The sequence below is a fragment of the Astyanax mexicanus genome, chromosome 12 (assembly GCF_023375975.1).
Source record: "Astyanax mexicanus isolate ESR-SI-001 chromosome 12, AstMex3_surface, whole genome shotgun sequence".
NCBI classification, from domain to species: Eukaryota; Metazoa; Chordata; class Actinopteri; order Characiformes; family Acestrorhamphidae; genus Astyanax; species Astyanax mexicanus.
Window position 1 is genome coordinate 47,940,221 of NC_064419.1, and position 24,809 is coordinate 47,965,029.

The 24,809-nt window shown below is 37.7% G+C and overlaps 1 protein-coding gene across 3 annotated transcripts in view; it reads left to right on the top strand.

The window, feature by feature from the left end:
• spats2 (spermatogenesis associated serine rich 2) overlaps nucleotides 1-24,809 on the top strand; it is a 50,998-nt gene that overhangs the window by 21,071 nt on the left and 5,118 nt on the right. For 2 of the 3 annotated variants that reach the window (XM_022670995.2, XM_022670994.2), the window contains exons 3-12: nucleotides 2,919-2,998; nucleotides 7,647-7,755; nucleotides 9,378-9,427; nucleotides 11,917-12,145; nucleotides 12,882-13,085; nucleotides 17,043-17,178; nucleotides 19,641-19,699; nucleotides 23,684-23,793; nucleotides 23,960-24,062; nucleotides 24,160-24,314. In XM_022670995.2, the coding sequence (XP_022526716.2) occupies nucleotides 2,919-2,998; nucleotides 7,647-7,755; nucleotides 9,378-9,427; nucleotides 11,917-12,145; nucleotides 12,882-13,085; nucleotides 17,043-17,178; nucleotides 19,641-19,699; nucleotides 23,684-23,793; nucleotides 23,960-24,062; nucleotides 24,160-24,314 (1,235 nt within the window). Of the gene's footprint in view, nucleotides 1-2,255; nucleotides 2,338-2,918; nucleotides 2,999-7,646; nucleotides 7,756-9,377; nucleotides 9,428-11,916; nucleotides 12,146-12,881; nucleotides 13,086-17,042; nucleotides 17,179-19,640; nucleotides 19,700-23,683; nucleotides 23,794-23,959; nucleotides 24,063-24,159; nucleotides 24,315-24,809 lie in introns of those variants that run through there. The other variant, XM_049486061.1, reaches the window with a different exon arrangement.

The following is a 24,809-nucleotide window of genomic DNA, read 5'->3' on the forward strand; positions in this document are numbered from 1 at the left end:
AAATCTGATGCATATCGATTTTGAGGGAATGCAACTCTGAACAGCCAGATCGGAATTCATGCTAAATGTAATATGTAAAGAAGAAGACATGGGAGGGATTCAGTGGTGGGATAGTGAGTGGTAGAGCTCGTAGATTAAGTTAAACATCTCAAACTGCAACAAAAGCAGCAACATTTGAAAAGAAATGAAAGAAATGGGCGTGAACGAAAAACGTGACCCTTTTACAGTGAGCTGGATCACATTCTCAGGGATGAGGCCACCTGACACAGAAGCCGTCAGGTCATTCCAGTGATATTGGAGAAAATGAAACTGAAACTTAATGTGAAGTTCTGCTCTTTAGCTGAACCATGACTGAGTCTTGGTTTCTTCCTCTTAATGTAAGGGAGTCTTTTCTTGCCACTGTGTTCCACAGTAATTGACATCTCTGTGGTGCTGCTAATAAGAGGCATGGACCTGTTTTCTCTGTAAATCTGCTTTCTAACAACTTTTGTGAAAAAAAAAAAATTGCTATATAAATAAAATTTCCTTTAGCGTTGTACATTCTATGTCCATTAAAAAAAAAAAAAAAAAAAAATATATATATATATATATATATATATATATATAGTGCAGCCTCGCATTATTTACACATTTTTATATTATTCTGTGAATAATTTTGTATTAAAGAGCCACTAAACCATATATTTTCCAGTGAATAGCTGAAATGTGTTCCTGTTAAAGTAATGAAACGCACCATTCCTGCTTAAATTTTTATAAACATTTCCAAACCTTTTAAAAAACGCATTTATTGTGGTAATTGTCGCCTCTGAAGCACCCTCTCAGGTTCAACAGTGATATAGACGCTCAGAAAACAGTCTGGGATGTAGGCATCTGTTTTTTTAATGCTACTTTTATTTCATATAAGGCTGTGGTGTGATAATGATAATATAGCAAAGTAACAAATTAAACTTTTTTTTGTTGTTTTTTAAAGTTGCACAAGTTGAAAAATGTTAATCACGCAGCTGTGGGGCTTTTGCACACATGAGCTCCTTCACTTGTCCACATTTGACGTGCAGCGCTGTGTGTAGCTGTTCTTCATAAACATTGTACTTAAATTATAGGTCTGGGCTTCTTCAGTGTTGTAATGTTAATTAACATCATTCTGAATAGATTTTGCTTGTTTAAACAGTCAGAGAAAGTTTTTAAATAGCAGAGTTTCAATGCTCTACTTACTAAAATAAAAGAATATCTGGTTTAAATCGGGCTCGGGCTTATAATGACAGTTTATAGGGTGGGTCGAGCCGAGTCGGACTTTTTGCACCTGATCTAAACTGTAATCAGAGGCATAACACTCAGCCCAATCTGCTCTCCCTTCTGCCCAGCCCCTAAACCCATACATCACCATACACACACACATATATATATATTAATTTTTTTTATATAACTTTTTTAAAATTTGAGCTGAGGGTGTAGTCAGCAAACATTAGGGGGTTAAGTAACCTTTTAATATTTTAATAGGCAGTAGAGCCCAAAGAAATCCAGCCCACCCCATAAACACCCCACCAACTTTTTTGGGTTTATTAATTAGGGCGTTAAAACTGAGCACTCTTTAAATGAGCAAAATCTGTTCAGAATGATGTTTATTAACATTGCAACACTGAAGAAGCATAGACCTATTATTTAATAAAAATGTTTATTTAAGAACAGCTACACACAGCGCTGTTGGAGTGTGTGTAGCTGTTGGAGGAGCTCAAGTGTGTGTGTGTGTGTGAGCCCCAGAGCTTCATGATTATAACATTCAAAGCTTTATATAAAATAAAAAAATGCTATTTTCTTGATCTCGACCCGACCCAGGGAATGTGATGGTAAGTCTCGGCCTGACCCGACCCGAGTTCAGGTTTGGCCTCAGATTAGGTCGGGTTTGGGCAGAGAATCTAAGCTTTAATAGGCAGGCCTATTTATTTTATGTATTTGAATCTGATTTATAGGCCTGATATGTGGTATAAGCAGGAGCTGCAATAATATAAGAACATTTCATTTCCAACAGCAGCTCTATTCAGCTCCTCCTCGCATTTACATTAAATCCATATGATGGTACAGAGTGTCTGCGTGGGCTTTACAGCATCACCCAGCAGAGTCTAACACTGCCCTCCCTCGCTCTGAGAGTGAAGGAGAGAGGGAGCGAGGGATTGAGGGAGAGATAGAAAGAAGAAGAAGGAGGGAGGGAGCGAGCGAGTGGATGAAGTAGAGAGGGAGGGAGGGAATAAGGGGATGAGGGGGCGTCAGGAGGTTTGGGCTGCTATGGAACGAAGTCTGCAGACGTTTGTTTGCAGAAGTTGGGTCTCAGAATGACTGTGGGTAAGTACAGGCTTGGCATGACTTTCCGCCGCGACTCTGAAAAGCTTCTTTGAGGCGTCTGCAGCCTCTTTAACTGAAAGAAAGTGATTGAATCCCTGCAGTTTTCTGTAAAACGGCTACGTTTAGCTTCGCAGACGAGCCAGTCGTGGAATATCTGCTGCTGTGAGCTTTAAACTACAAACTACGAGTGAACTACAAGTACGATTCGCTGATTTTATCGTTTTAATGCCGTTTTTAAAATGTTATAGAAGGTTTTCCTAGTATATCTCGCTATTTCACAGCTCAAAGTAGCATTAAATCTTTTTTTTTTTTATGTTTTTTCCAGTTTTTTTTCTTCCTCTCCCTTTTTTCTCTTACTTTTTCCCCCTCTCTCTCTCTTTTTTTGGGCTGTTCTCTTGACCTAAATATTTTGAGGGAAGTCCAAACACCCCCCGCCCCCCTCTGCCAAGTCATGCTCAGGGACTGTCATGCTCCAGACGGTACAGTTTACAGTTCAGCCCTCAACTCAACTCAAATCGAACCTAACGCTTTTTCTCTCTCTCGCTTCGTCTTTTTTTTGTTCTTTTTGTCTTTTCTTTTAGATTCATCTGGAATTGTGTTCGACACACACTCCAAAATGGTGATGTCCCAAGGAGGAACGTTTGAGAAGATGAAGGAAAAGGTAATGAATCGTTTTTTTGTCTTCTTTTCTCTAATTTTTTCCCTTTTTCCGTTCTTTCTTTCTTTCATCTTTTCCTCTCTGCTGTTCTGCACTGTTGGAAGGAATGTGGCAGAGCTCTGGAGATCAGTGACTTTCCTTATACTACCTAAAATTAGCTCAACTCACTGACTTTGAGAGTTCTCCACTCTCTGTAATTGAGCTTCTGTTGTTTGTGTGGTCAGTTGTTTTAATTTTAGTACAATTATTATTTTTAAAATGCATCAATTTCACAAAAAACAACCTCGCCCTCCCGGTCTGTTTCTTTACTGTATTTTCATTGGTCTGACTTTATATATATTAATGATTAGTCAACGTAATCGACATCGTTGACTATAAAAAATGTCTGCATGTAATTTTGTTGTCTATGCACCATTAATGTGGGATGGAGTGCAGTAAATCGTTTGGAAGGAGTAATGAGTGCACACACTCTGCTCGCTCTCCATGTAAACACACCAGATAAGGGACAAGACAACATTAAAATCCTTAACAGATGTTTTCTTTCTTTTTTTGTACTTCATTATATCAGGACTCGGAACCAAATTACTATGTAGCAAAAAATGTGATGGGGACATCCCTAAAGAGTTGTTTTTAAAAAAACATCAGCATTACATTAACAAAATTAAATTATATTAGTGGTGTAAATCACTTAAAAGTGAGCGAGAGAGTGAGAGAAAACTGCAAGAGTGAGTGAGACAGCACGAGTTAGTTAGAGACAGTGTGAGTTAGTGAAAGACAGTGAAAGAAAGTGACTGCAGAGTAAGCGAGAGCGAGTGAGCGCCTGAGACTTTAGAACAGCGTGAGTTAGGGAGACAGTGCAAGAGAGAAGGAGAGACAGTGTGAGAAAGGGAGAGACAACAGCAAGCGTGAGAGAAAGCGCGAGTTTGTGAGAGACTGCATGAGACAGCACGAGTAAGTGAAAGATGACAGGAGGCCGCGCAAATGAGTGAGAGACTGCGTGAGAGAGAAGGAGAGTTAGCGAGAGACAGCGCAAGAGAGAAGGAGGGAGAGGGAGCGCGAGTTGGGGAGAGGGAGCGCGAGTTGGGGAGAGGGAGCGCGAGTTGGGGAGAGGGAGCGCGAGTTGGGGAGAGGGAGCGCGAGTTGGGGAGAGGGAGCGCGAGTTGGGGAGAGACTGCATGAGACAGCACGAGTAAGTGAAAGATGACAGGAGGCCTCGCAAATGAGTGAGAGACTGCGTGAGAGAGAAGGAGAGTTAGCGAGAGACAGCGCAAGAGAGAAGGAGGGAGAGACGGCGCGAGTTAGGGAGAGAGAGCGCGAGTTAGGGAGAGAGAGCGCGAGTTGGGGAGAGGGAGCGCGAGTTGGGGAGAGGGAGCGCGAGTTGGGGAGAGGGAGCGCGAGTTGGGGAGAGGGAGCGCGAGTTGGGGAGAGGGAGCGCGAGTTGGGGAGAGGGAGCGCGAGTTGGGGAGAGACTGCATGAGACAGCACGAGTAAGTGAAAGATGACAGGAGGCCGTGCAAATGAGTGAGAGACTGCGTGAGAGAGAAGGAGAGTTAGCGAGAGACAGCGCAAGAGAGAAGGAGGGAGAGGGAGCGCGAGTTAGGGAGAGGGAGCGCGAGTTAGGGAGAGGGAGCGCGAGTTAGGGAGAGGGAGCGCGAGTTAGGGAGAGGGAGCGCGAGTTAGGGAGAGGGAGCGCGAGTTAGGGAGAGGGAGCGCGAGTTAGGGAGAGGGAGCGCGAGTTAGGGAGAGGGAGCGCGAGTTGGGGAGAGGGAGCGCGAGTTGGGGAGAGGGAGCGCGAGTTGGGGAGAGAGAGCGCGAGTTAGGGAGAGAGAGCGCAAGAGAGAAGGAGGGAGAGACGGCACGAGTTAGGGAGAGAGAGCGCGAGTTAGGGAGAGAGAGCGCGAGTTAGGGAGAGAGAGCGCGAGTTAGGGAGAGAGAGCGCGAGTTAGGGAGAGAGAGCGCGAGTTAGGGAGAGAGAGCGCGAGTTAGGGAGAGAGAGCGCGAGTTAGGGAGAGAGAGCGCGAGTTAGGGAGAGAGAGCGCGAGTTAGGGAGAGAGAGCGCGAGTTAGGGAGAGAGAGCGCGAGTTAGGGAGAGAGAGCGCGAGTTAGGGAGAGGGAGCGCGAGTTAGGGAGAGGGAGCGCGAGTTAGGGAGAGAGAGCGCGAGTTAGGGAGAGAGAGCGCGAGTTAGGGAGAGAGAGCGCGAGTTAGGGAGAGAGAGCGCGAGTTAGGGAGAGAGAGCGCGAGTTAGGGAGTTTGAATGATCACGTGAACATGCTCACCACATTTGTGCTTGCATTATTATAGTACCAGGGCACTATTGCGGTTGTTTTTTCCTCGCTGGGCATGCTCTCCATGTTTGCTGCATTTTTGCATTGAAAATTGGCACAAATTATTGTTTTAGAACTTTTGGTACTCTATAGAGACATTTCTGTTAGTGATATTTTGATAGTGAATTTCGATACCCAGCCCTAGTCAGACACTGTTCCACTGTCAGCACACTTTAGCAAAAATGATCTATAATAAAGCTAATAATATATCATTCTATATTAGCAAAGAATGAAGTTTTTTTTTTTTTCACACAGTGCTGTATTGTCCAGCCCCTTCACACTGGAGTTTATATAATGTGGATCATTACCTGAAATGAGTTTTAGTGTAATCCTCTGTAAGCCTGGTGGCTCTGAGAGAAACGTCCTGCAGTAACACCGGCTCAGCCCAAACATCAAACAGAAGCTAATGGGCAGTATTAAATATTTGTTTTTCATGCCAGTTCTGTCGCTTGATATTAACGCCTCGCTGTGTGAGGAGAGGCTGGCTGCTCTGCGGGTCAAGTTTAAAGGTTGTATAAGGCCTGTGGGGTTATTCTGGGTTATGAACTTTCATAAGTGGCTGAAGGCTTATAAAAGGAGTGGGAGTCGCTAAACACTGCTGCTGTTGTCATGATCGTGTTTTTTAAGTTCCTTTATATACATGCACCACACGAACTAATAACCCAGAAAAGGATGTTTTATGTTATCGAACTGAACTGAATTAGAACTGCACTTTGGCCCTAAGGCAAGCAAACCATTAAATGCCACTGATATAATGATAACAGAATAGCCTAGAAAAGTAATAATACACTTTTTAAAGAGGCCGCACTTTGTGTATGTTATGGAGTCACAGTTATGGAAGCATGACTGGCTAAACATTCAAATAAACACAATAGACGATATCACGATTATCAAAAATGATTGAGATCATGTTCATTTATTGTACGATAAATCGATATTGCAATTATTGTGACAGGCCTACAACTGGTTGATAAACTGAAAGCAAAAACAAACTTTGTGAGCGCCCCTGTAAATTATGTGACCATTAAAGCAGGAAAGTACAACAGCACTGTCATCAGAATCCCCCTCAAGTGGGTGCCTCCTACCAGACAGCCAGGTTCGTCTTTCCTGCAGTCGGCAAAATATGAACTTTCAGCAATCATGAGGCAGAATTATCCATCCATTTTGCTTGGGACCACCAAATACCTTAAAACAGCCATGGACTTAATAACGTACTGTGTATCTCTATGCTTAAAAGTACAGCTGTGGGATGTGCTACAAACTTTAGGGCCGTTCCATTTTATCTTTTAGGGTCATTTTATCCTTTTGATTTAACTCTAGATCTAATAACACACATATATTTAACTATTCCAAACATGTACTGGTCAATCTTGGGCATCTTTAGTTTTTTTCTGTACAATATTTCTAATCCGAAGATGGTTATAAAACTTTTAGACATTTAAAAAGCATGTTTAAAAAAGGAAGTCCACTAATTCCTTTCATTTTTCTCTCAAGAAAGTCTTTATTTTAAAGAAATGGTTCACTCCATGTTTAAATAATTGATATTTATGACAGAAATCACTCCTGGCACTCGGTCCTGTTACTGGCACTCAGTCCTGTTACTTTTTATGTTTTGAGTAACAGGAATTAAAGTAACAGGAATTAGTTTTTAGCATCGAATTAGCAAAAACATGTAAAATAGCTAAATGGTGGCTATGCTAATAGCATAAAAAAAACACAGAGCACACACTAGTGATTTTACAGGTTCTGAACTAACTGTGGCATAATATGTAATATTTAGTTGCAAAGCAATTTAATATGTTTACATTCTTCTGTATGTAAAATACATTAATTTTCATTGGGCATGCATGCAGCTTAAACAGGGAACAGCCTAGTTCATCCCAAATTATATTTCTAACTGTAACATTTTAATATTTTAACATTATTGTCATTATAGATTTTGTTTTCTCCTTATATTACTTTTACTTTTATACTTTAAGTAGTTTTAAATCCAGTACTTTTTAAACACTTTTATTCAAAGAGTACAAAGTTTGAGTTGATACTGAAACTTCTACATAAGTATTTTAAACTCTAGTATCTATACTTCTAATTACAGAGGAATGAATGGAGATTCACACCTCTGTCTATATGCGACTTTGGTCGGAACACCACCCGTAATGTTTTGATGTGTCATTTCCTCCCAGCTGCAGGCTTACATCTGGTCTGCTGCCCTCCTATAGCCCCATAACACACACACACACACACACACACACACACACACACACACACACAGCCATCACTGTCTCTGTTCTTATATATCTCTCTCTTATGCTCTTTCTTTCTCCAGATTAGCGCAGTGAGAGCAGTCGTTCCCAACAAGAGTAATAACGAGATCGTTCTGGTTCTGCAGCACTTTGAGAACTGTGTGGACCGGGCCGTGCAGGCCTTCGTGGAAGGTACTGTCCGAATACATCTGCTTTCAGAGACAAGCTGCTGGTTTCAGATCAGTTTCAGATCAGTCACGCCTGTTACATGAGCAGCGTATGAAACTGAGAAAGACTAAGAGCCAAATTGCTTCCAGATTATTCCTCCTTAAAGACCGTATTTTTCGGACTATAAAATGCACTTAAAATCCTTTAAAATCCTTTAATATTCCAAAAAAAATCATCAGAGCACCTTATAATATATCCGGTGCTCCTTATGTATGAATTCTACTAGTCGGGTATTAAGGAGCAGTGAAGCCACTCTGAAAGCTGAAGTACATAGTTATAGAGGTGAGGTTTCAGTAAAGTTTCTCCAGCACCAGGGCAGGGAGCAGCAGTATTAGCATTAGCTGCTATCTGCAGCGCTAGCTCTTTCGTCGTTTCATCGCTAGCTGATAGCGCCCAGGGCTAATTTAGCGGCTAATGCTAATGCTCCTGCACCCAGCCTTAGTGGTGGAGAAACTTCTCTGAAAACTCACTCGTAGACAAATAATTGTTAATCTAAGTTTACTGTAAATAAACGAAAGCGCTTTATTCCCCCAAATAAACGTTTTTTTCAGGAGAAATCTTTGTAGATTAACATCCAGCACTTGTATGACTTTTTAACATGTTTTGTTTACTTGATTTCCTTATCTGTATGTGATAAATTAGGCACATTATGATACATTTTAATGTGTTTTAATAAATGAAAATTCTCTAGAAATTGCAGAAAAAACTACACATAGAAAACCAAGAGAAGATATATTTGTGCTGAAGGTGTCCAAACATCTGCATAATACTATTTTTATTATAAAATTATATTAAACTGTAGATTAAGAATGTTATTTAATGCAAACATACAGTACCAGTCAAAAGCTTGGACACACTTCTTATTCAATATTATTTTTCCCTACATAGTAAATGAATAGTGAAGTGATCTATCAGATTATGAAGGAACACATAAGGAATCATGTAGTAACTTAAAAACAGTGTTAAACAAAACAGAATACTCTGAAGTATTTAGATGCTCTTATCTGGGCAGCTGTTAACTTTCAGCGATTTCTGATGCTGGTAACTCTGATAAACGTATCCTGTACAACAGAGGAAACTCTTGCTCTTCCTTTCCTGGGGCGGTCCTAATAAGTGCCAGTTTCATCATAACGTTGTTCTCATGGATTAGAACATTACTCAAATATTCACTATTCACTGTATACCTGTAACTCTACCTCTTCACTACTTTACTTTAACTGATGCTCTCAAACACTTTATTAAGAGACAAGAAATTCAAGTAATTAACTCTTGATGAGTTCAGCACAGCTGTTAACTGAAAGCATGTGAACTGAGTTCCAGGTGACTCATCTAAGCAAGGAGTGCTACTTTTGAAGAATGTAAAATATAAAACATATTCTATATTTTCTTTTGTCAGTTTACTAAATAGTTCCACATGTGTTGCTGTAAGAGCCATAGAATTACAGAAATTATAATACAAAATGCAATTAAAATTAAAAGGTATAATTTAGCTAATGTCATGTGATAATTGTGTATAAGCTGTTTTGTTTTGACTACCAGAGGCCGGTGATGACTGACAGCCTGCTGCTTTCTTTTTCTTCCTGCAGGCAGTGCCGTGGAGATCCTGAAGGAGTGGAATGTCACCGGTAAAAAGAAGGTGTGTGGAGGAGCCGTGACGCATTAGGATCATGAGGGTGGAGGCCTGCGTCACCACGTTCATATCTTCAGCTAAATTTAGCTTTCAAAGACGTTCTGCTTAGTCAAGTCCTTTCTAAATGTAGAAAAACAGTGATGCAGATTATCTACAGCAGGGGTGTCCAAACTTTTTTTGTTGGGGGCCAGAAGGAGAAATATATTTGAAGTCACGGGCCACAGACTCTGTAATAAAACAAATAATGAAATATACCACTTTAAATAATACATTTTCCTGATTACTTTCATTTACACACCATTTTACTTGACTTACTATCTTTATCTTTGACAGTGTTGTGTAAACTAAGATTTTTCAAATTGAGGTTTCATTTCATGATGTCTCTTAATATTAAACTCCTTAATTACGGCAACTTTTAGACTTTTTGGTCCGTTTTTCTGCCCTAGAAATGCGCACTCTCTTTGCTTTTAGACTCTCTCCCCGTTTTATTTGCACTAGAAATGCGCACTCTCTCCGCTTTTAGACTCTTTGCCCCGTTTTTCTGCGCTAGAAATGCGCACCCTCTCTGCTTTTAGACTCTTTGGCCCATTTTTCTGCGCTAGAAATGCGCACTCTCTCCGCTTTTAGACTCTTTGCCCCGTTTTTCTGCGCTAGAAATGCGCACCCTCTCTGCTTTTTGACTCTTTTACCCCGTTTTTCTGCGCTAGAAATGCGCACTCTCTCCGCTTTTAGACACTTTGGCCCGTTTCTGACACCTAGCGTTCAAACTTTGAATCTCACATTATAAAAACCTGCTTAACAGCGGGCCAACTTTCATTCTATTTCTAAAATACCTCGTGGGCCGCTCCAAAAAAGGAAACGGGCCGGAAATGGCCCGCGGGCCGTAGTTTGGACACCCCTGATCTACAGTGATTACAGCGTTACAGTGAAAGTATATTAAATATAAAAGTTTATTGGGTTAAATTCTATTGTAATTGAAAGGAGGTCGGTTGTGGTTCCAGTCTGTAGCAGCACAGGTCCCTCATTCACCACTACACCTCTGCAAACAAAGGCGTAATCATTTACATATCTGCCTGAGATTATAATATTATACTCTGAGCAGACGCTTGTGCAGAGTGTGCAGAATTATTACTACATGTAGAGGAGTGAACTCTGAGTTTCTGTATGAATGAATCCACTGTACTGTGAGGTAAAGTAGTGGAGCTGTGGTGAAGGAGAACGCTGTAGTTCACTGGAACGTTTGATGGAAACGTCTGGTTTGATCTCTGCAGACATAATCTTTGCAAATATATACATAAATATATATAAACATCCTGAGTTCTGTTTTACGTTTACTCTAGACATATCTACGTGTTTCAAGTAAATATAAAATATGTATGTATGATTACATAGACAATAACTGTTGTACTTGCAAAAAAAATCACTTTGTACCTAGTTATAGATTATTTAAATTAATTAATTAATTAATTAATTAATTTCTTTTTTTATCCAGTTTTCTCCCAAATCTGGAAGCCCAATTACCCAACCCACTTATTAGGACTAGATTAGGACTATTAGTTTAGATTAGACTCGGGCCAAGATTTCCCATCACTTTCCTTGGGCCGGGTCAGATCTGGCTCAAGAAAATGGTCTGTGACCTAAGCATCTGTTTTTTAATGCTATATTTATTTTATGTAAAGCTATGACTTGATAATTACAATATAGAGAAGTCAAACTGTTAAAAAAAAATATATATATTGCACAACTTAAAATGTTATAATCATACAGCCGCATTTGACTTGCAGCGCTGTGAGTAGCTGTTTAAAAAAAAAATTAATAAAATAAAATAAAAAAAAGCCTATAGGTATATGCTTCTTCAGTGTTGTAGTGTTAATTAACATCATTTTGAACAGGTTTTGCTCTTTAAACGGCCAGAAAATGTTTTATAAAGCTCAGTTTTAGCGCTATATTTACTCAAATATGTGGGGTTTAAATCTGGCTCGGGCTCATAATGATAGTTTGCGGGACGGGTCAGGCTCGGGCAGAACATTCAAAGCAGCGATCTTTGAAATATATTTTGATTACTTAAATAATAACTGCATCCATTATTTTGAAGGGACCAAATTTGCCCAATAAAGCAGAAAATGTATGTTAAATTGTTGAATAGTTTATTAAACAACATTTTCATTCATTTAGTGTATGCAGTGGTAAAAGACAATAATACAATTAATGGAAAAACCTGCAAAAAATTTCTTTGGGATTCTGCCTAATTTTTAAAATTAGTTTTTATGCCTCAGTTCGGAAGTTCTGTCCATTGTGTCTTTGCATTGTGTGTTGTAGTTGTAATAGAAAATATAAAAAGTAAATCTGTAAAAATATAATGAATAAAATCATAAATTGGCTCTTTCCTGAACTTCATTTTAAAAAATAGTAATTTTAATTTGTTTTGCTTTTTATTTTTCTTGATATTTTATAATTAATGGATGATATATATTTTTCCTTTTATTTTTTTATAGCCCAAGAAGAAAAAGAAGCCCAAACCCCAGCCTGAAGCTCCTGTTAACCCCGCCCCCTCCAAATCAGGCCCACCCAATCAGGCCGCAGCTGTAAACGGTTTCCATGCTAACGGTTCCGCTGGTGCTGATGGGGAATCTCTAGACTCCCTGAGTGAACAGCTAGACTCCGCCTCCTTGGATGCAACTGAACTTGAATCCGAACCTGCTACACCTGAGCTCTCCATCACAGGTACCTGTCAGATTCATTACTAATCTGCTTATATATACAGACATAACATACATAAGAGAAAACTACCACATTTACCACATCTAATCAGCACCTTGTCGTTTTCTCTGCTTAATACTTAAATTTATGTAGCTGTCTTTTATTGCTTTATTTCTCAGTTTTCATACATTCTGAAGTATAATCCAGTATCTAAGGAGAGCTTGGTGGCATCTCTGGGTTTTCCCGCAGCTGTGTTAGTGTTTACAGCAGCTCAGAGCCTCTAAAAAAAGTTTTGAATCATTGATTCCTATTTGCACTCAATTCCTGACCCTATTCCTGCAATGAGTCTACTCTGCAGTTGACCCATCATGTTCTCAAGTTCCTTAAAGCATTCAGACACAACACAGATCACATGATAATTCAGGGAATATCAGCGGATTTTAAAATTTAAAGGTCTCTCAACTTTTAAGTTCCTTATTTTTCCATTCATCGATTAAGTCAATCAAAACCCCAAACAATTTTTTGGCACTTTTGGCATATCTGTATATGTGTATATATAAACCTCTCCAAAAGTACAACTTTAAAATGAAGAACAAAAAGCTTTTCAATAATTTTATTTGTTTATTCATCGTTAAATTTGGACATGTTAAGAAAACTGCCATATTCAACATATGACATATAACAATATATTTAACATATATTAGGAAAAAATGTTCTATAGTTGGCATATGTTATATGTTTATTTTATTTGATTTCGCAGGAGGAGAGGTAGAGTCTCAAAAGAGCTTAACCCCAAGCCCCGCCCCTCAGCAAGGCACCAATAATGGCGCTCGACATCATCAACACAACTCCCGAGGCAACAAATCCCGTCACAGACCTTCAACCAGCTCCCAGAATTCCACCGGATTCCCGTCTCTACCCTCAGACGACGGCCAGCAAGGGTCATCCGCAGGCAAGAAGATCGGTAAGAGTGCTTTCATAATAAAAGTCCTGTAATAAAGCAGTATTGTGCTGTTTTTATATAAAGAAAGATATCTAAGTCTACATTTTTTTTAGAGATGCACCAAATATTTGGCAATAAGGCTGGACAATATGGGAAAAAATTATATCTTTACAATATATTTCTTAATTTCTCTCGATACATTAAAAAAATTCTGTGCCACAAAAATCTGACAAGAAAGCCAAATAAAATGTCTATATCACAGGTTGAAAAAATCATATAATTTTAAAAATAGCAACTTCCAGGCCTGGATAAGTTTTGGAAAAATAAAAATACCCCAGTTTTTGTGAAGTCATGGAAATTTGCAATCTACAAACATGTATTTCCATTTATTGTCTGAGAAAAGCTATTTTGAGCTCACTAATACATCAGATCAGAGTTAATTCAGTAATTTAGCCCGACACAATAGAGCTCTCAGGATCTGACACTCATTTTATTATTATTGAGGATTGTGTAAATATGGCTTAAAGAATTTTTTTTTGTCATTATGGTTTTAGTTGATTTTTGGTTTTATTGAATTTGATGGAGATTTATTGGTTAAAAAGTGTGTGAACCCTGGTATTAACAAACCTCTAAAAATAATTTGACGGATGTTTTAAATAATTATATAGTAAGTTGAATTTAGAAGAAAATGCAGTGTTTCCTCCATCATTTAGGATTTTTTTCAGTATATGCATAAAACATGTATTTCTAAAATGTTCAATTTAAATAACCGTCCAACCAATCCCAACATTTGAACCTCTTTCTCACTGCTGCTGTTACATAAATTTAGAATAAATTCTGATCTTGCTGATCAGACTTACTTAAAAACCTAAAGTCTTAAAATACCTTATTTGTTTCTCTAAAAAGAAAAAAATGTCTTTTGTTTGTCTTTAAATGTCTTTAATCCATGCAATTTTGATTCCTCTAACTTTAGGATTGTGTTCAGCAGCTGCAGCATGTTGTTTAGAGTTTTGTATTTAGCCAAATATTTCGTGTTTCAGTTTGTTCATTAAAAAGACGATTGTGTGACCAGCCTAAAAGAAACATTAGATTTGGGTGAGAAAATCTAATTTGGGACTTTTTTGCATGCTGTGTGAATATTGAGAAAATGAACTGAATTAAAACTTTTTGGCCGAAACCAAAACCTTGATCAGTAACCGACAGTTTGAAGAGTTCACTCTCCTAAACTGAGTCTCATTCTCTATAAAGAGCTGCAGCAGAGCTTCACATGAAGTTTCAGTTTCATCTCCTCCAGCATCACAAGAGCTATCAAGCAGTTCCAGCATCTGCAGCTGGATTTATCACTGAGAATGCGTTCAAACTCACTGTAAAACAGTGCACACCCACAAACGACTATCATTTGTTTCTCTAAAAAGAAAAAAAAGGCTTTATTTGTCTTAAAATGTATTTTATCCTTTTCCAAACATTTTAAAAAGCAGTTTGCACATTTGATAGGCAGATGAGCTTAGTGATATTTTCAGCTACAGTCAATTCTTGCTTTTATGTAGTGGAGATGCTGTTGTAGGCATGAGGAAGTGTAAAATGAACTTTAATTCAAGGTGTTAATTTTTATTTCCCCATATGTGTATATAGCCTGTAACTACTGTTTAACTGATAACAGTGAGCTACTACTCCTACTATTATTACTACTATCACTACACTGTCTTTCTGTCTGTTCTGAGCCATTCCTCTTTTACTGTTTAGATTAAAACAGTGGTTTTCTACTCGTTCGCTCGCTCTCTCTCTCTCACTCTCTCAGGCGTTCAAACCCCCATTCTAAATTTACCCAGACTGAAATAGCTGGTATGAAGCTGATTGAAGTTTATAGGCAGTGCTGGAGAACAGCGAGGTTTCTCTGTATGGGTTTGGTTTCAGCAGGGTGTACTGCATGCATGCAAAAATGTAGTGATGAATGTTATAAATAATATATTAGTGCATCTAAAAAATAATAATATAATTGAAAAGTTATCGTCAGTGATTCAGTTGAAAATGTGAAACTCATATACTATATAGCAGAGTGATCTATTTTAAGCCTTTATTTCTTTTATTGTTGATTTTATGATTATGATTGACAGCCAATAAAATCCTCAAAATCAGTGTTTTAGAAAATTAGAATATTAAACAAGACTAATTGCTACTATATATTGCTGCTATATATTGAATTATAGCCGCTGTATTGTGATGAGTATCATATTTGAAAGTTTTTGCCAATACACTGCCCTAGTAGAATTTAATTAAATATACAGCTCTCAAAAAATGAAGAGATCACTTCAGTTTCTGAATCAGTTTCTATGATTTATAGGTTTATTTATAGGTTTATGTTTGAGTAAAATGAACATTGTTGTTTTATTCTATAAACTACAGACAAGATTTCTCCCAAATTCCAAATAAAAATATTCTCATTTAGAGCATTTATTTACAGAAAATGAGAAATGACTGAAATAACAAAAAAGACTTCAAATAAAGTTTTAAGAGATCAGAAATCAATATTTGGTGGAATAACCCTGGTTGGTTTTTAATCACAGTTTTTCTGCATCTTGGCATCATGTTCTCCTCCACCAGTCTTACACACTGCTTTTGGATAACTATCTTGGTTTATAATAGCTTGGTTTGATGGCTTGTGATCATCCATCATCCTCTGGATTACAATCCAAAAACGTATAATCTCTCTGGGCTGTGGCGTGTGGTGAATAAATGAACGCCTGGTGTAAAAGCTAGATCACACCAACATCACACTTGCTCTTATATACTCTAAATATAATATACGACAATTTAACAACAGGAAACTCTTTAAGGCTAAAAAAACTTTCCAGATGTCAACACTGCCCTGTTTTGAGCTCTGAGAGTTTAATGTAGTTTCAGTGAGAATTTAAACTCTTACTGACCCATTCAGATGCACGATCTGTATATCTATAATAGTCACGGCCCTTGTGGCTTAATGGTTTCAGACCACAGCCTTATGTTTTACTTCTTTAACACTTTTTAAGACACTACTTTGGTTTGTTTAACATTTACATTTAAGTTACTACATGATTCCTTATGTGTTCCTACGGCCCGCGGGCCATTTGCGGCCCGTTTCCTTTTTTGGAGCAGCCCACGAGGTATTTTAGAAATAGAATGAAAGTTGGCCCGCTGTTAAGCAGGTTTTTATAATGTGAGATTCAAAGTTTGAACGCTAGGTGTCAGAAACGGTCCAAAGAGTCTAAAAGCGGAGAGAGTGCGCATTTCTAGCGCAGAAAAACGGGGCAAAGAGTCTAAAAGCGGAGAGAGTGCACATTTCTAGCGCAGAAAAACGGGGCAAAGAGTCTAAAAGCGGAGAGGGTGCGCATTTCTAGCGCAGAAAAACGGGGCAAAGAGTCTAAAAGCGGAGAGAGTGCACATTTCTAGCGCAGAAAAACGGGCCAAAGAGTCTAAAGGTGGAGAGGGTGCGCATTTCTAGCGCAGAAAAACGGGCCAAAGAGTCTAAAAGTTGCCGTAATTAAGGAGTTTAATATTAAGAGACATCATGAAATTAAACATCAATTTGAAAAATCTTAGTTTACACAACACTGTCAGAGATAAAAATAGTAAGTGTGTAAAAAATGGTGTGTAAATGAAATAATCAGGAAAAATGTATTATTTAAAGTGGTATATTTCATTATTTGTTTTATTATAGAGTCTGTGGCCCGTGACTTCAAATATATTTCTCCTTCTGGCCCCTAACAAAAAAAGTTTGGACACCCCTGGTGTAGATCAATTCACTATTCATTTACTATGTAGAAAATAAATAAAAATAAATGGACGAAATCCGAAATTTACCGTTTTGTTGTATGGGTATGATGCAATAGAGATAATTTTGGTTTATATGAATTAAAATAAAAACGTATGAGTCAATGTCTCTCTCTCTCTCTCTCTCTCTCTCTCTCTCTCTCTCTTTCTCTCTTGTTCTCTCTCTCTCAGCACCGAACATTGATCGCTCGGTGAAGGATCTGCAGAGGTGTACAGCGTCTCTGACGCGGTACAGAGTGGTGGTGAAGGAGGAGATGGATTCCTCCATCAAGAGGATGAAGCAGACCTTTGCTGAGTTACAGAGCTGGTGAGTTATCCATATATTTATATATATATATATATATATATATATATATATATATATATATATATATATATATATATATATATATATATATTTATATTTATCACAAGCATAATATTATGACCACCCTTGTGAAAAGGAAGTGTAATTCAGAGCATTTGAAGTATGTTTAAATTAGGGTAAGAATACTAAAATACATTTTCAATTTAATATACTTTATGAAAATACATGTTAAATATACTTTTTCTGTATTTCCATATACATTCCATAAATTATACATTGTGTTAATAGAAATAAACTACACTAATGTGCATTTTAAATGCATTTAGCTTTATGTTGTGTGCACAATGTGAGTAGCATGTTTACAATATACTTCAAGTGTATTAAAAATCATGTTTAAAAATTAAGTATTATATCTGTCCAGTATTTTACTTATTTTATTTTACTTTAATCCTGGATGTATGGAGATGTATGGAGTGCGTTATTATAAGTAGCATGACATTCTGGATCATTGATTTCTGTTACAAATCTGATATAATATCTTATTATATATTATGCAATAATGAAATTACTTTTTTAATTCAGTGATTTGACATATCACCAAGAGTATCATTATCATGAAAATACCATAAAAGGCCATATCGCTCACCCCTATTTTTTTTGTTTACCTATTTGGTCTTATAATCCCATTTTCTTTTACATTTAAGGTCTCTTCTGTTTTTACATATTACACACATTTGCACTTTACATAATAATCTCTTTTTATCTTTTTATGATCGGTGCCGTGTTCAGGTGTTGAATTCTTTGCGGCAGTCCCACCTTACCTTTGACCATATTGCACTTTTCCATTTGCATGTTCTATTTGCCTTTTATATATATATGGAAAAATGTTCTGCCAACTACCCCCTGTTGATTTTGTTTTTGGGTCATGTCAGGATAACCATTTGTAAGTGAGCACATTGACTACCTGTCCAAACAGTACACTGGAGCTCTGGCAAATATCTTCTTAATTTTAATCAGAAATTGCAAGTCTTAATCATTCTGCTGCATTGAATGCCTGTTAATGTTACTGATAATGTTCTTAGTGGTGGTGTCCCCATTACTGTTGTCGTAATACCTAAATATCTAAGTACAGATTCTGAAGTGATACCACAACAAAAACCTAAAACATCAGAAATTAATGGAAAAATAGAAGATTGAACATTGAACTAAACACATTTGGTTTTTTTAGTAATAATAAAAGAAAAAAAAAACTAAAGATTAACAATGTGATGATTAATATGTTTTTGACTTAAAATGAAGACTACATTTACTAGCGGTTAGCTGCTAATGCCAATGCTCCAGCTTTAGTGGAAATCTAGAAATCTAAGCTTACAGTAAATAAGAAAATACAGAAAATAGAACGGAAAATAGAAGTTTATTAATTGTGCACTTTATAATGCGGTGCGCCTTGCAGTGTGACAAAAATTGGAATGGAATTTGGAATCAAAATCAATCAACTTATTCAAAAGTAGGAAAAGTCATTGTTCAGTGTTTGGATTTACTCGATTGCTGAAAAGCAGAGGAAAACAGAAAATAAGGCATTTAAAAGCTAGGAGACGTTTACATTTAAAAATCTGCTAATATTTCATCAATCATGTGATCTTTCTGGTGTTTGGAAGCTTTTGAGGAACTTTGAGGAACACTATGGGTTTAGTGCAGAATCGACTTGTTGTGTGAATGAATCGGTTCAGGAATCGAGTGCAGATTGGAATCAAAGATTCAAAACATTGCATTGATATGAGGAGCTGAGCTGCTGTAAACATTAACACAGCCACGGGGAAACTCAGAGACGACACGGAGCTCTCCTCAGACACTGGATTATACTTCAGAACTAGAGTTTATAGCTGTAAAATGTTTTTTTTCTTCATTTTCCTTGAAAGTAAATGACTGATATGTATGTTGTACATACTCTTGCTTGTCTATCTGAGGTATAGACACCAGCTTCTACTTGTGTGTCGACAGATCAGAGGTTACTGTGCATCATCACTGTGCCTAATCTGTTTACCTTATCTCACTCACACTCTCTGAACCTTGGGTCTGACTGACTTACTGCTGTTTTTTCCACCTTAAATCCTTGAATACTTTCTTTTTCTACAATTTATTCATAATCTACAATGTGCTATACACACAGCTGTAGTTTTTTGTCTTTAAAGCCATATTTAGGGGCTTTTAGATGCTTAGCTAAGAGTGGTAGAGGGTAAAGGTACAGCACTCAAAGTATTAGCTGAGTGTGTCTATCTGGTATAAGGGAACAAACAATCTTGAAGAATTTAACCTTATCTCAGGGTAAAGTTTCTTATAAGGTTATTATTTTTAAATACTGAAGATAATCAGTCGTCTTAACCTCTTTTCTTATCTTTCCTGTGAATGATATTAAAAGTACTGTGCTTCATTGTTTTTTCTTGTCTCTTTTTGTTTTACAGTCTTATGGATCGTGAGGTGGCTCTTTTGGCCGAGATGGATAAAGTTAAAGCTGAAGCTAGTGAGTATTAAAATTCATGTTTCATCATTCCACCTTTTCCTTCTCGGTTAGAAATGGCTCAATACAATCATCTCATCAAATCTCATATTTAGTTTAGTCTGTTCTAGGGCTGCACGATATTGGAAAAGTTTTACATAGCAAATGTTCTTTTTTCCAACAATATATATCGCAATATGAAACAATGCAGGACACATGACGTCACCAGCCCCGTCCCCACCAGCGGCGAGCTCTCAAAACCCGAGAAAAACAGTAAAACAAAAGTAATCGGCCCTTTAATCAGGCATTTAAATGTCTTTTTAAAAGTGTAAATAAGAGCGTTTGTTATTTTGGGATTAAAAGTGAAAATTCTGCTGTAACTGGAAATATCTGCACTGCAAAACTGTGCTGGACTGAGGAGCACAGCTTTCCACACATTCTCACGTTTACAAGCACGTGCCCAACCATGTGGATGGAGGCCTCACGCTTCTCAGGCAGCAGCAGCCGGTCACTCACACAGACACAGACACAGCGCTGTGTATCTTCTTCTTGTGTCAAGAATCAAAACATTGTAACATGACGTGTTTAATTTATTTGCCTTAAGTGACATCACACATCCTGCAGTGTGACTATTGCAATCACTATGCTTACAGTTCATGCTTCTAAACTGATGCTCTAAAATGAAGCGCTTCACGTGAAGTTTTGGTTTCATCATTATCTCCAACATCATGGGAGCTATTTAGGAGTTTCGTTGTCTGCAGCTGGGCTTACCTCTATGAATACATTTAAGCTTTTTGTATAAAGGCCATGTTATTCTTAGAAGGCCACAACCACTTAAGTTTTGCAGTCTTTTGCACGGTTTGTTCAAACATCTTGTTTTTTAGATTTAAGACTCAAAGAGTTTATCGTTATTTCTGTACAGTAAGGAAACGAGTTTCTTGTACAATTAAATTATTTCTTTGCTCCTCACCACAACATACAATAAAGCAGTACCTAATTATAATTGCAAAGAATTGCAATATGTGCATAGTTACAGTAATATCTAATATGGATATTATTTACAAGTAAGAACATTATATAAAAAGAAAAGAGAGAGTATAAAAAGCCCCAAAAAAGAAGAATAAATGGCATACTAGAGAATTCAGGAGAAAGCAATGTGCAATATCACTCTGCAGTGGTGCCCTCATAGCCTTTAACTCTAATAAAAATGCTCAGCGGTTGTGACACACGCCTTCTAATATTATTGGAACAGAGAAATCAAGTACAGTCCACATATGTGAGGTCTGTTACTTCAAATACGTACTATTCCACCACTGAAACCTTTACTCACTGCTGTCATCCATTTCCCCTCCTACTCATGCTCTTTTTTCAGACTCGCACTTTCAAGTCACACTTGTTTGATTTGAATATGTATCAGATTTCAAATATTACATACAAAAGTATATAGAACTTAAAATGCCAAATTTTGTTTCTACTTTGACCAAAAGATCAAGATTTGGGCCACTTTTACTTTTATCTACAGTCATATGAAAAAGTTTGGGCACCTCTATTAATCTGAATCATTTTTAGTTGTAAATATTTGGGTGTTTGCAACAGCCATTTCAGTTTGATATATCTAATAACTGATGGACACAGTAATATTTCAGGATCGAAATGAGGTTTATTGTACTAACAGAAAATCTGCAATGTGCATTAAACCAATTTTAAACAAATTTGACTGGTGCAAAAGCATGGGCACCCTTATTATTTTAATGATTTGAATAATCCTAACTATTTTTACTGACTTACTGAAGCACAAAATTGGTTTGGTAACCTCATTGAGCTTTGAACTTCATAGCCAGGTGCATCCAATCATGAGAAAAGGTATTTAAGGTGGCCAATTGTAAGTTGTTCTCCTATTTGAATCTCCTCTGAAGAGTGGCGTCATGGGCTCATCAAAACAACTCTCAAATGATCTAAAAACAAAGATTGTTCAACATAGTTGTTCAGGGGAAGGATACAAAAAGTTGTCTCAGAGATTTAACCTGTCAGTTTCCACTGTGAGGAACATAGTAAGGAAATGGAAGACCACAGGGATAGTTCTTGTTAAGCCCAGAAGTGGCAGGTCAAGAAAAACATCAGAAAGGCAGAGAAGAAGAATGGTGAGAACAGTCAAGGACAATCCACAGACCACCTTGCAGGATTGACTCTCCCATACAGCTTCTCCTTGTGCAAAGTGCGCTGTATTGTTGACCGTTATATATCAAACTGAAATGGCTGTTGCAAACACCCAAATATTTAGAACTAAAATGATTAAGATAAATAAGGGTGCCCAAACTTTTTCATATGACTGTATAAATAAATTTACTGTGTGAACAGTATCTGTGGAGTGTCTGAGTCACAGCCCCTTCTACCCACTGCATAACTGAGCCAGAACCAGAAGAACCCTGGTGATTTTCCACCATCACTTCTGTGTATTGGACAGTGCAGTAACGCTAAAGAAAATTAATGGTGGGAGTGTGGATTTAAACTGTAATTCAGGAGCTCTAAAAAGTTATTCTAGCGCACCAATTCACAGTTTTTATGATGCATCCAGGAATGCATACCTCACAAGGAGGCCATTCTCCTGGACTTTGCCTCAGGAAACACTATCAGGTGTCAGGTCTCCCTCAATGGCCCTTTTGTGTCCGTGTGCAATTAGGAAACTGCAACCTGCAGTAATCCAGCTTTCAGCTTTTACACTCTCTCCCTCCCTCTTTCCCTCTCTGTTTTACACTCTCTCTCTTCCCCTTGCTCTCTTTTCAGTCTTCTTTTATTTTGAAAAGAGAGGAACTCTCCCCATTGGCCTGCTGGTTATGTGCTATAATGTGTGTAATGCGTGTTGATGGAGTGCTCTTATTCACTACAGTCGTTTTGTGGAATCCTTCAGTGTTTGTCTCTAGTGGATTTACTGTGCAACAGGTTTTTGAAAGTTTTCGAAATGAGATTAAAACACTAATTACAAGGATAAAAACTCAAAAAAATACAAAATATCCCCAAAAATGTTATGCTTTTACTGAGTGAAAAGGTAAAAATCTCACTAAAGCTACATTATGAAAAAGAGAAATGAAAAATATATATTTTTTAACATATCAGCTCTATGTTCTTCTGGCTACCCTATACTAAATTTATGCTACTCTATGCTAACTTATATACCCCTTATAGTACTCTATACTATCCCATACCCCCCTCCCTACTCCCATCTACTCTCCTACATTTCCCTGTAAAACCCTGTGCTATCTTATAATAAACTGCCCTATAGTCCATATACTACCGGTACTGCCATATAGATCCTATACTCACTTATAGTACCCTCTGCTGCCCTATACCTATATTAGGGTTGTAGGGTATAGGTATTAGGTAGCAATAGGTAGTAAATGAAGAATTTGTTAACACAGGTAGTATAGGGTAGTATATGGAGTTCATGGAAACACTGAAAAGTGTAAGGGAATATAGGATCTATAAAGTTGTATTGGTAATACGTGGAGTATAGACAAGCACAGAGTAGTATACAGTAAGTGAGTAAAGGATAGTATAGAGTATAGTATAGGCAGTACTTGAGGAACACTTCAGTTTCTGAATCAGTTTCTCTGATTTTGCTATTTATAGGTTTATGTTTGAGTAAAATGAACATTGTTGTTTTATTCTATAAACTACAGACAACATTTCTCCCAAATTCCAAATAAAAATATTCTCATTTAGAGCATTTGTTTACAGAAAATGAGAAATGTCTGAAATAACAAAAAAAAGATGCAGAACTTTCAGACCTCAAATAATGCAAAGAAAACAACAAGTTCATTTTCATAAAGTATTAATAATTTGGTGGAATAACCCTGGTTGGTTTTTAATCACCGCTTTCATGCATCTTGTCATCATGTTCTCCTCCACCAGTTTTACACACTGCTTTTGGATAACTTTATGCTGCTTTACTCCTGGTGCTAAGTGGTGTGTTATAATGTCTAAATATTATTTATTTTGTGTTTGGTTTAGTGGTCGTTCTGGACAAGCGTCAGAAGCGAGCTGAGGAGCTGAGGAGGCTCACCGACAAATCTGCTTCCATGTCTGAGGAGCAGCTGACAGAACTGCGAGCAGACATCAAGGTAAGTGCATGTGCAAAAATCCATTTTGTCTTTTTTTATTATACAGTTTATACTAATATCTATGAGTGTCTTATTAAGTCATTAAAGTCATTGTTTTTTTTTTTCTCACATAATTGAACATAAAATATAATATTTTCCCCCTCTTTCTCCCTCTCCTCTTCCTCAGCACTTTGTGAGTGAGAGGAAATATGATGAGGATCTTGGGAAAGCTGTTAAGTTCACTCATGAACTGGATCCTCTGAAAGCGAGCATCATGGCCTTTGGATCAGGTATCTGTGGTGTTGGCATGTCTGTGCACAAGAGAGAGCGTTTCCCACACTCACCGATCAGCTTCATTACTTACACTCTCTCTATCTCTCCCTCCAGTGTATCACCCTCAGACGGGATACTCGAATCGCTCTCGCTGTAGCTCCACCTCTTCATCCGTCACTGGCCCCGCCCCTGTGGAAACCCCGCCTCCTGCTCAGACCCAGCCTCAGGCCTCTGGTTACACAAGCCGCCCCAACGTTCCCCACAAACAGGTAATGTGCTCGAGATTTAATAAATTTCATCTATAGATCGAGATTAATTTGTCCCAAAATTTGTCCAGATTTCCACACACATCTAAAGTAAGCAGAAAAAGAGAATGAAATCCTACCCACAATATTTGTACTTGATTAAGATCGGACTGTTACTTGATTTGAACTTGATTTTTCTTTAACTGTTCATTGTCTGGTTAGGGTCATTGTCCTGATGCATGACCCACGTTACCCTGAGTTTCAGCTCAACTCATGCCCTGAAGCTTTCCTTTAATATTTTCTGATCTAATTCAGAATATCAATGATTACATCAATTATTGTGTGCAGCAAAACAGGCCCAAAACATGGTACCACCACCACCATGTTTCACAGATAGGATTTTATGAAGGTTTTTATGCTGGAATACAGTGTTTTTTTTTTTTCTCTAAACATACAGTAACTCTAAATTTAATCAATTTAATTTGTTTGCCTTTATAATATTTGTTTGCCTTTATAATA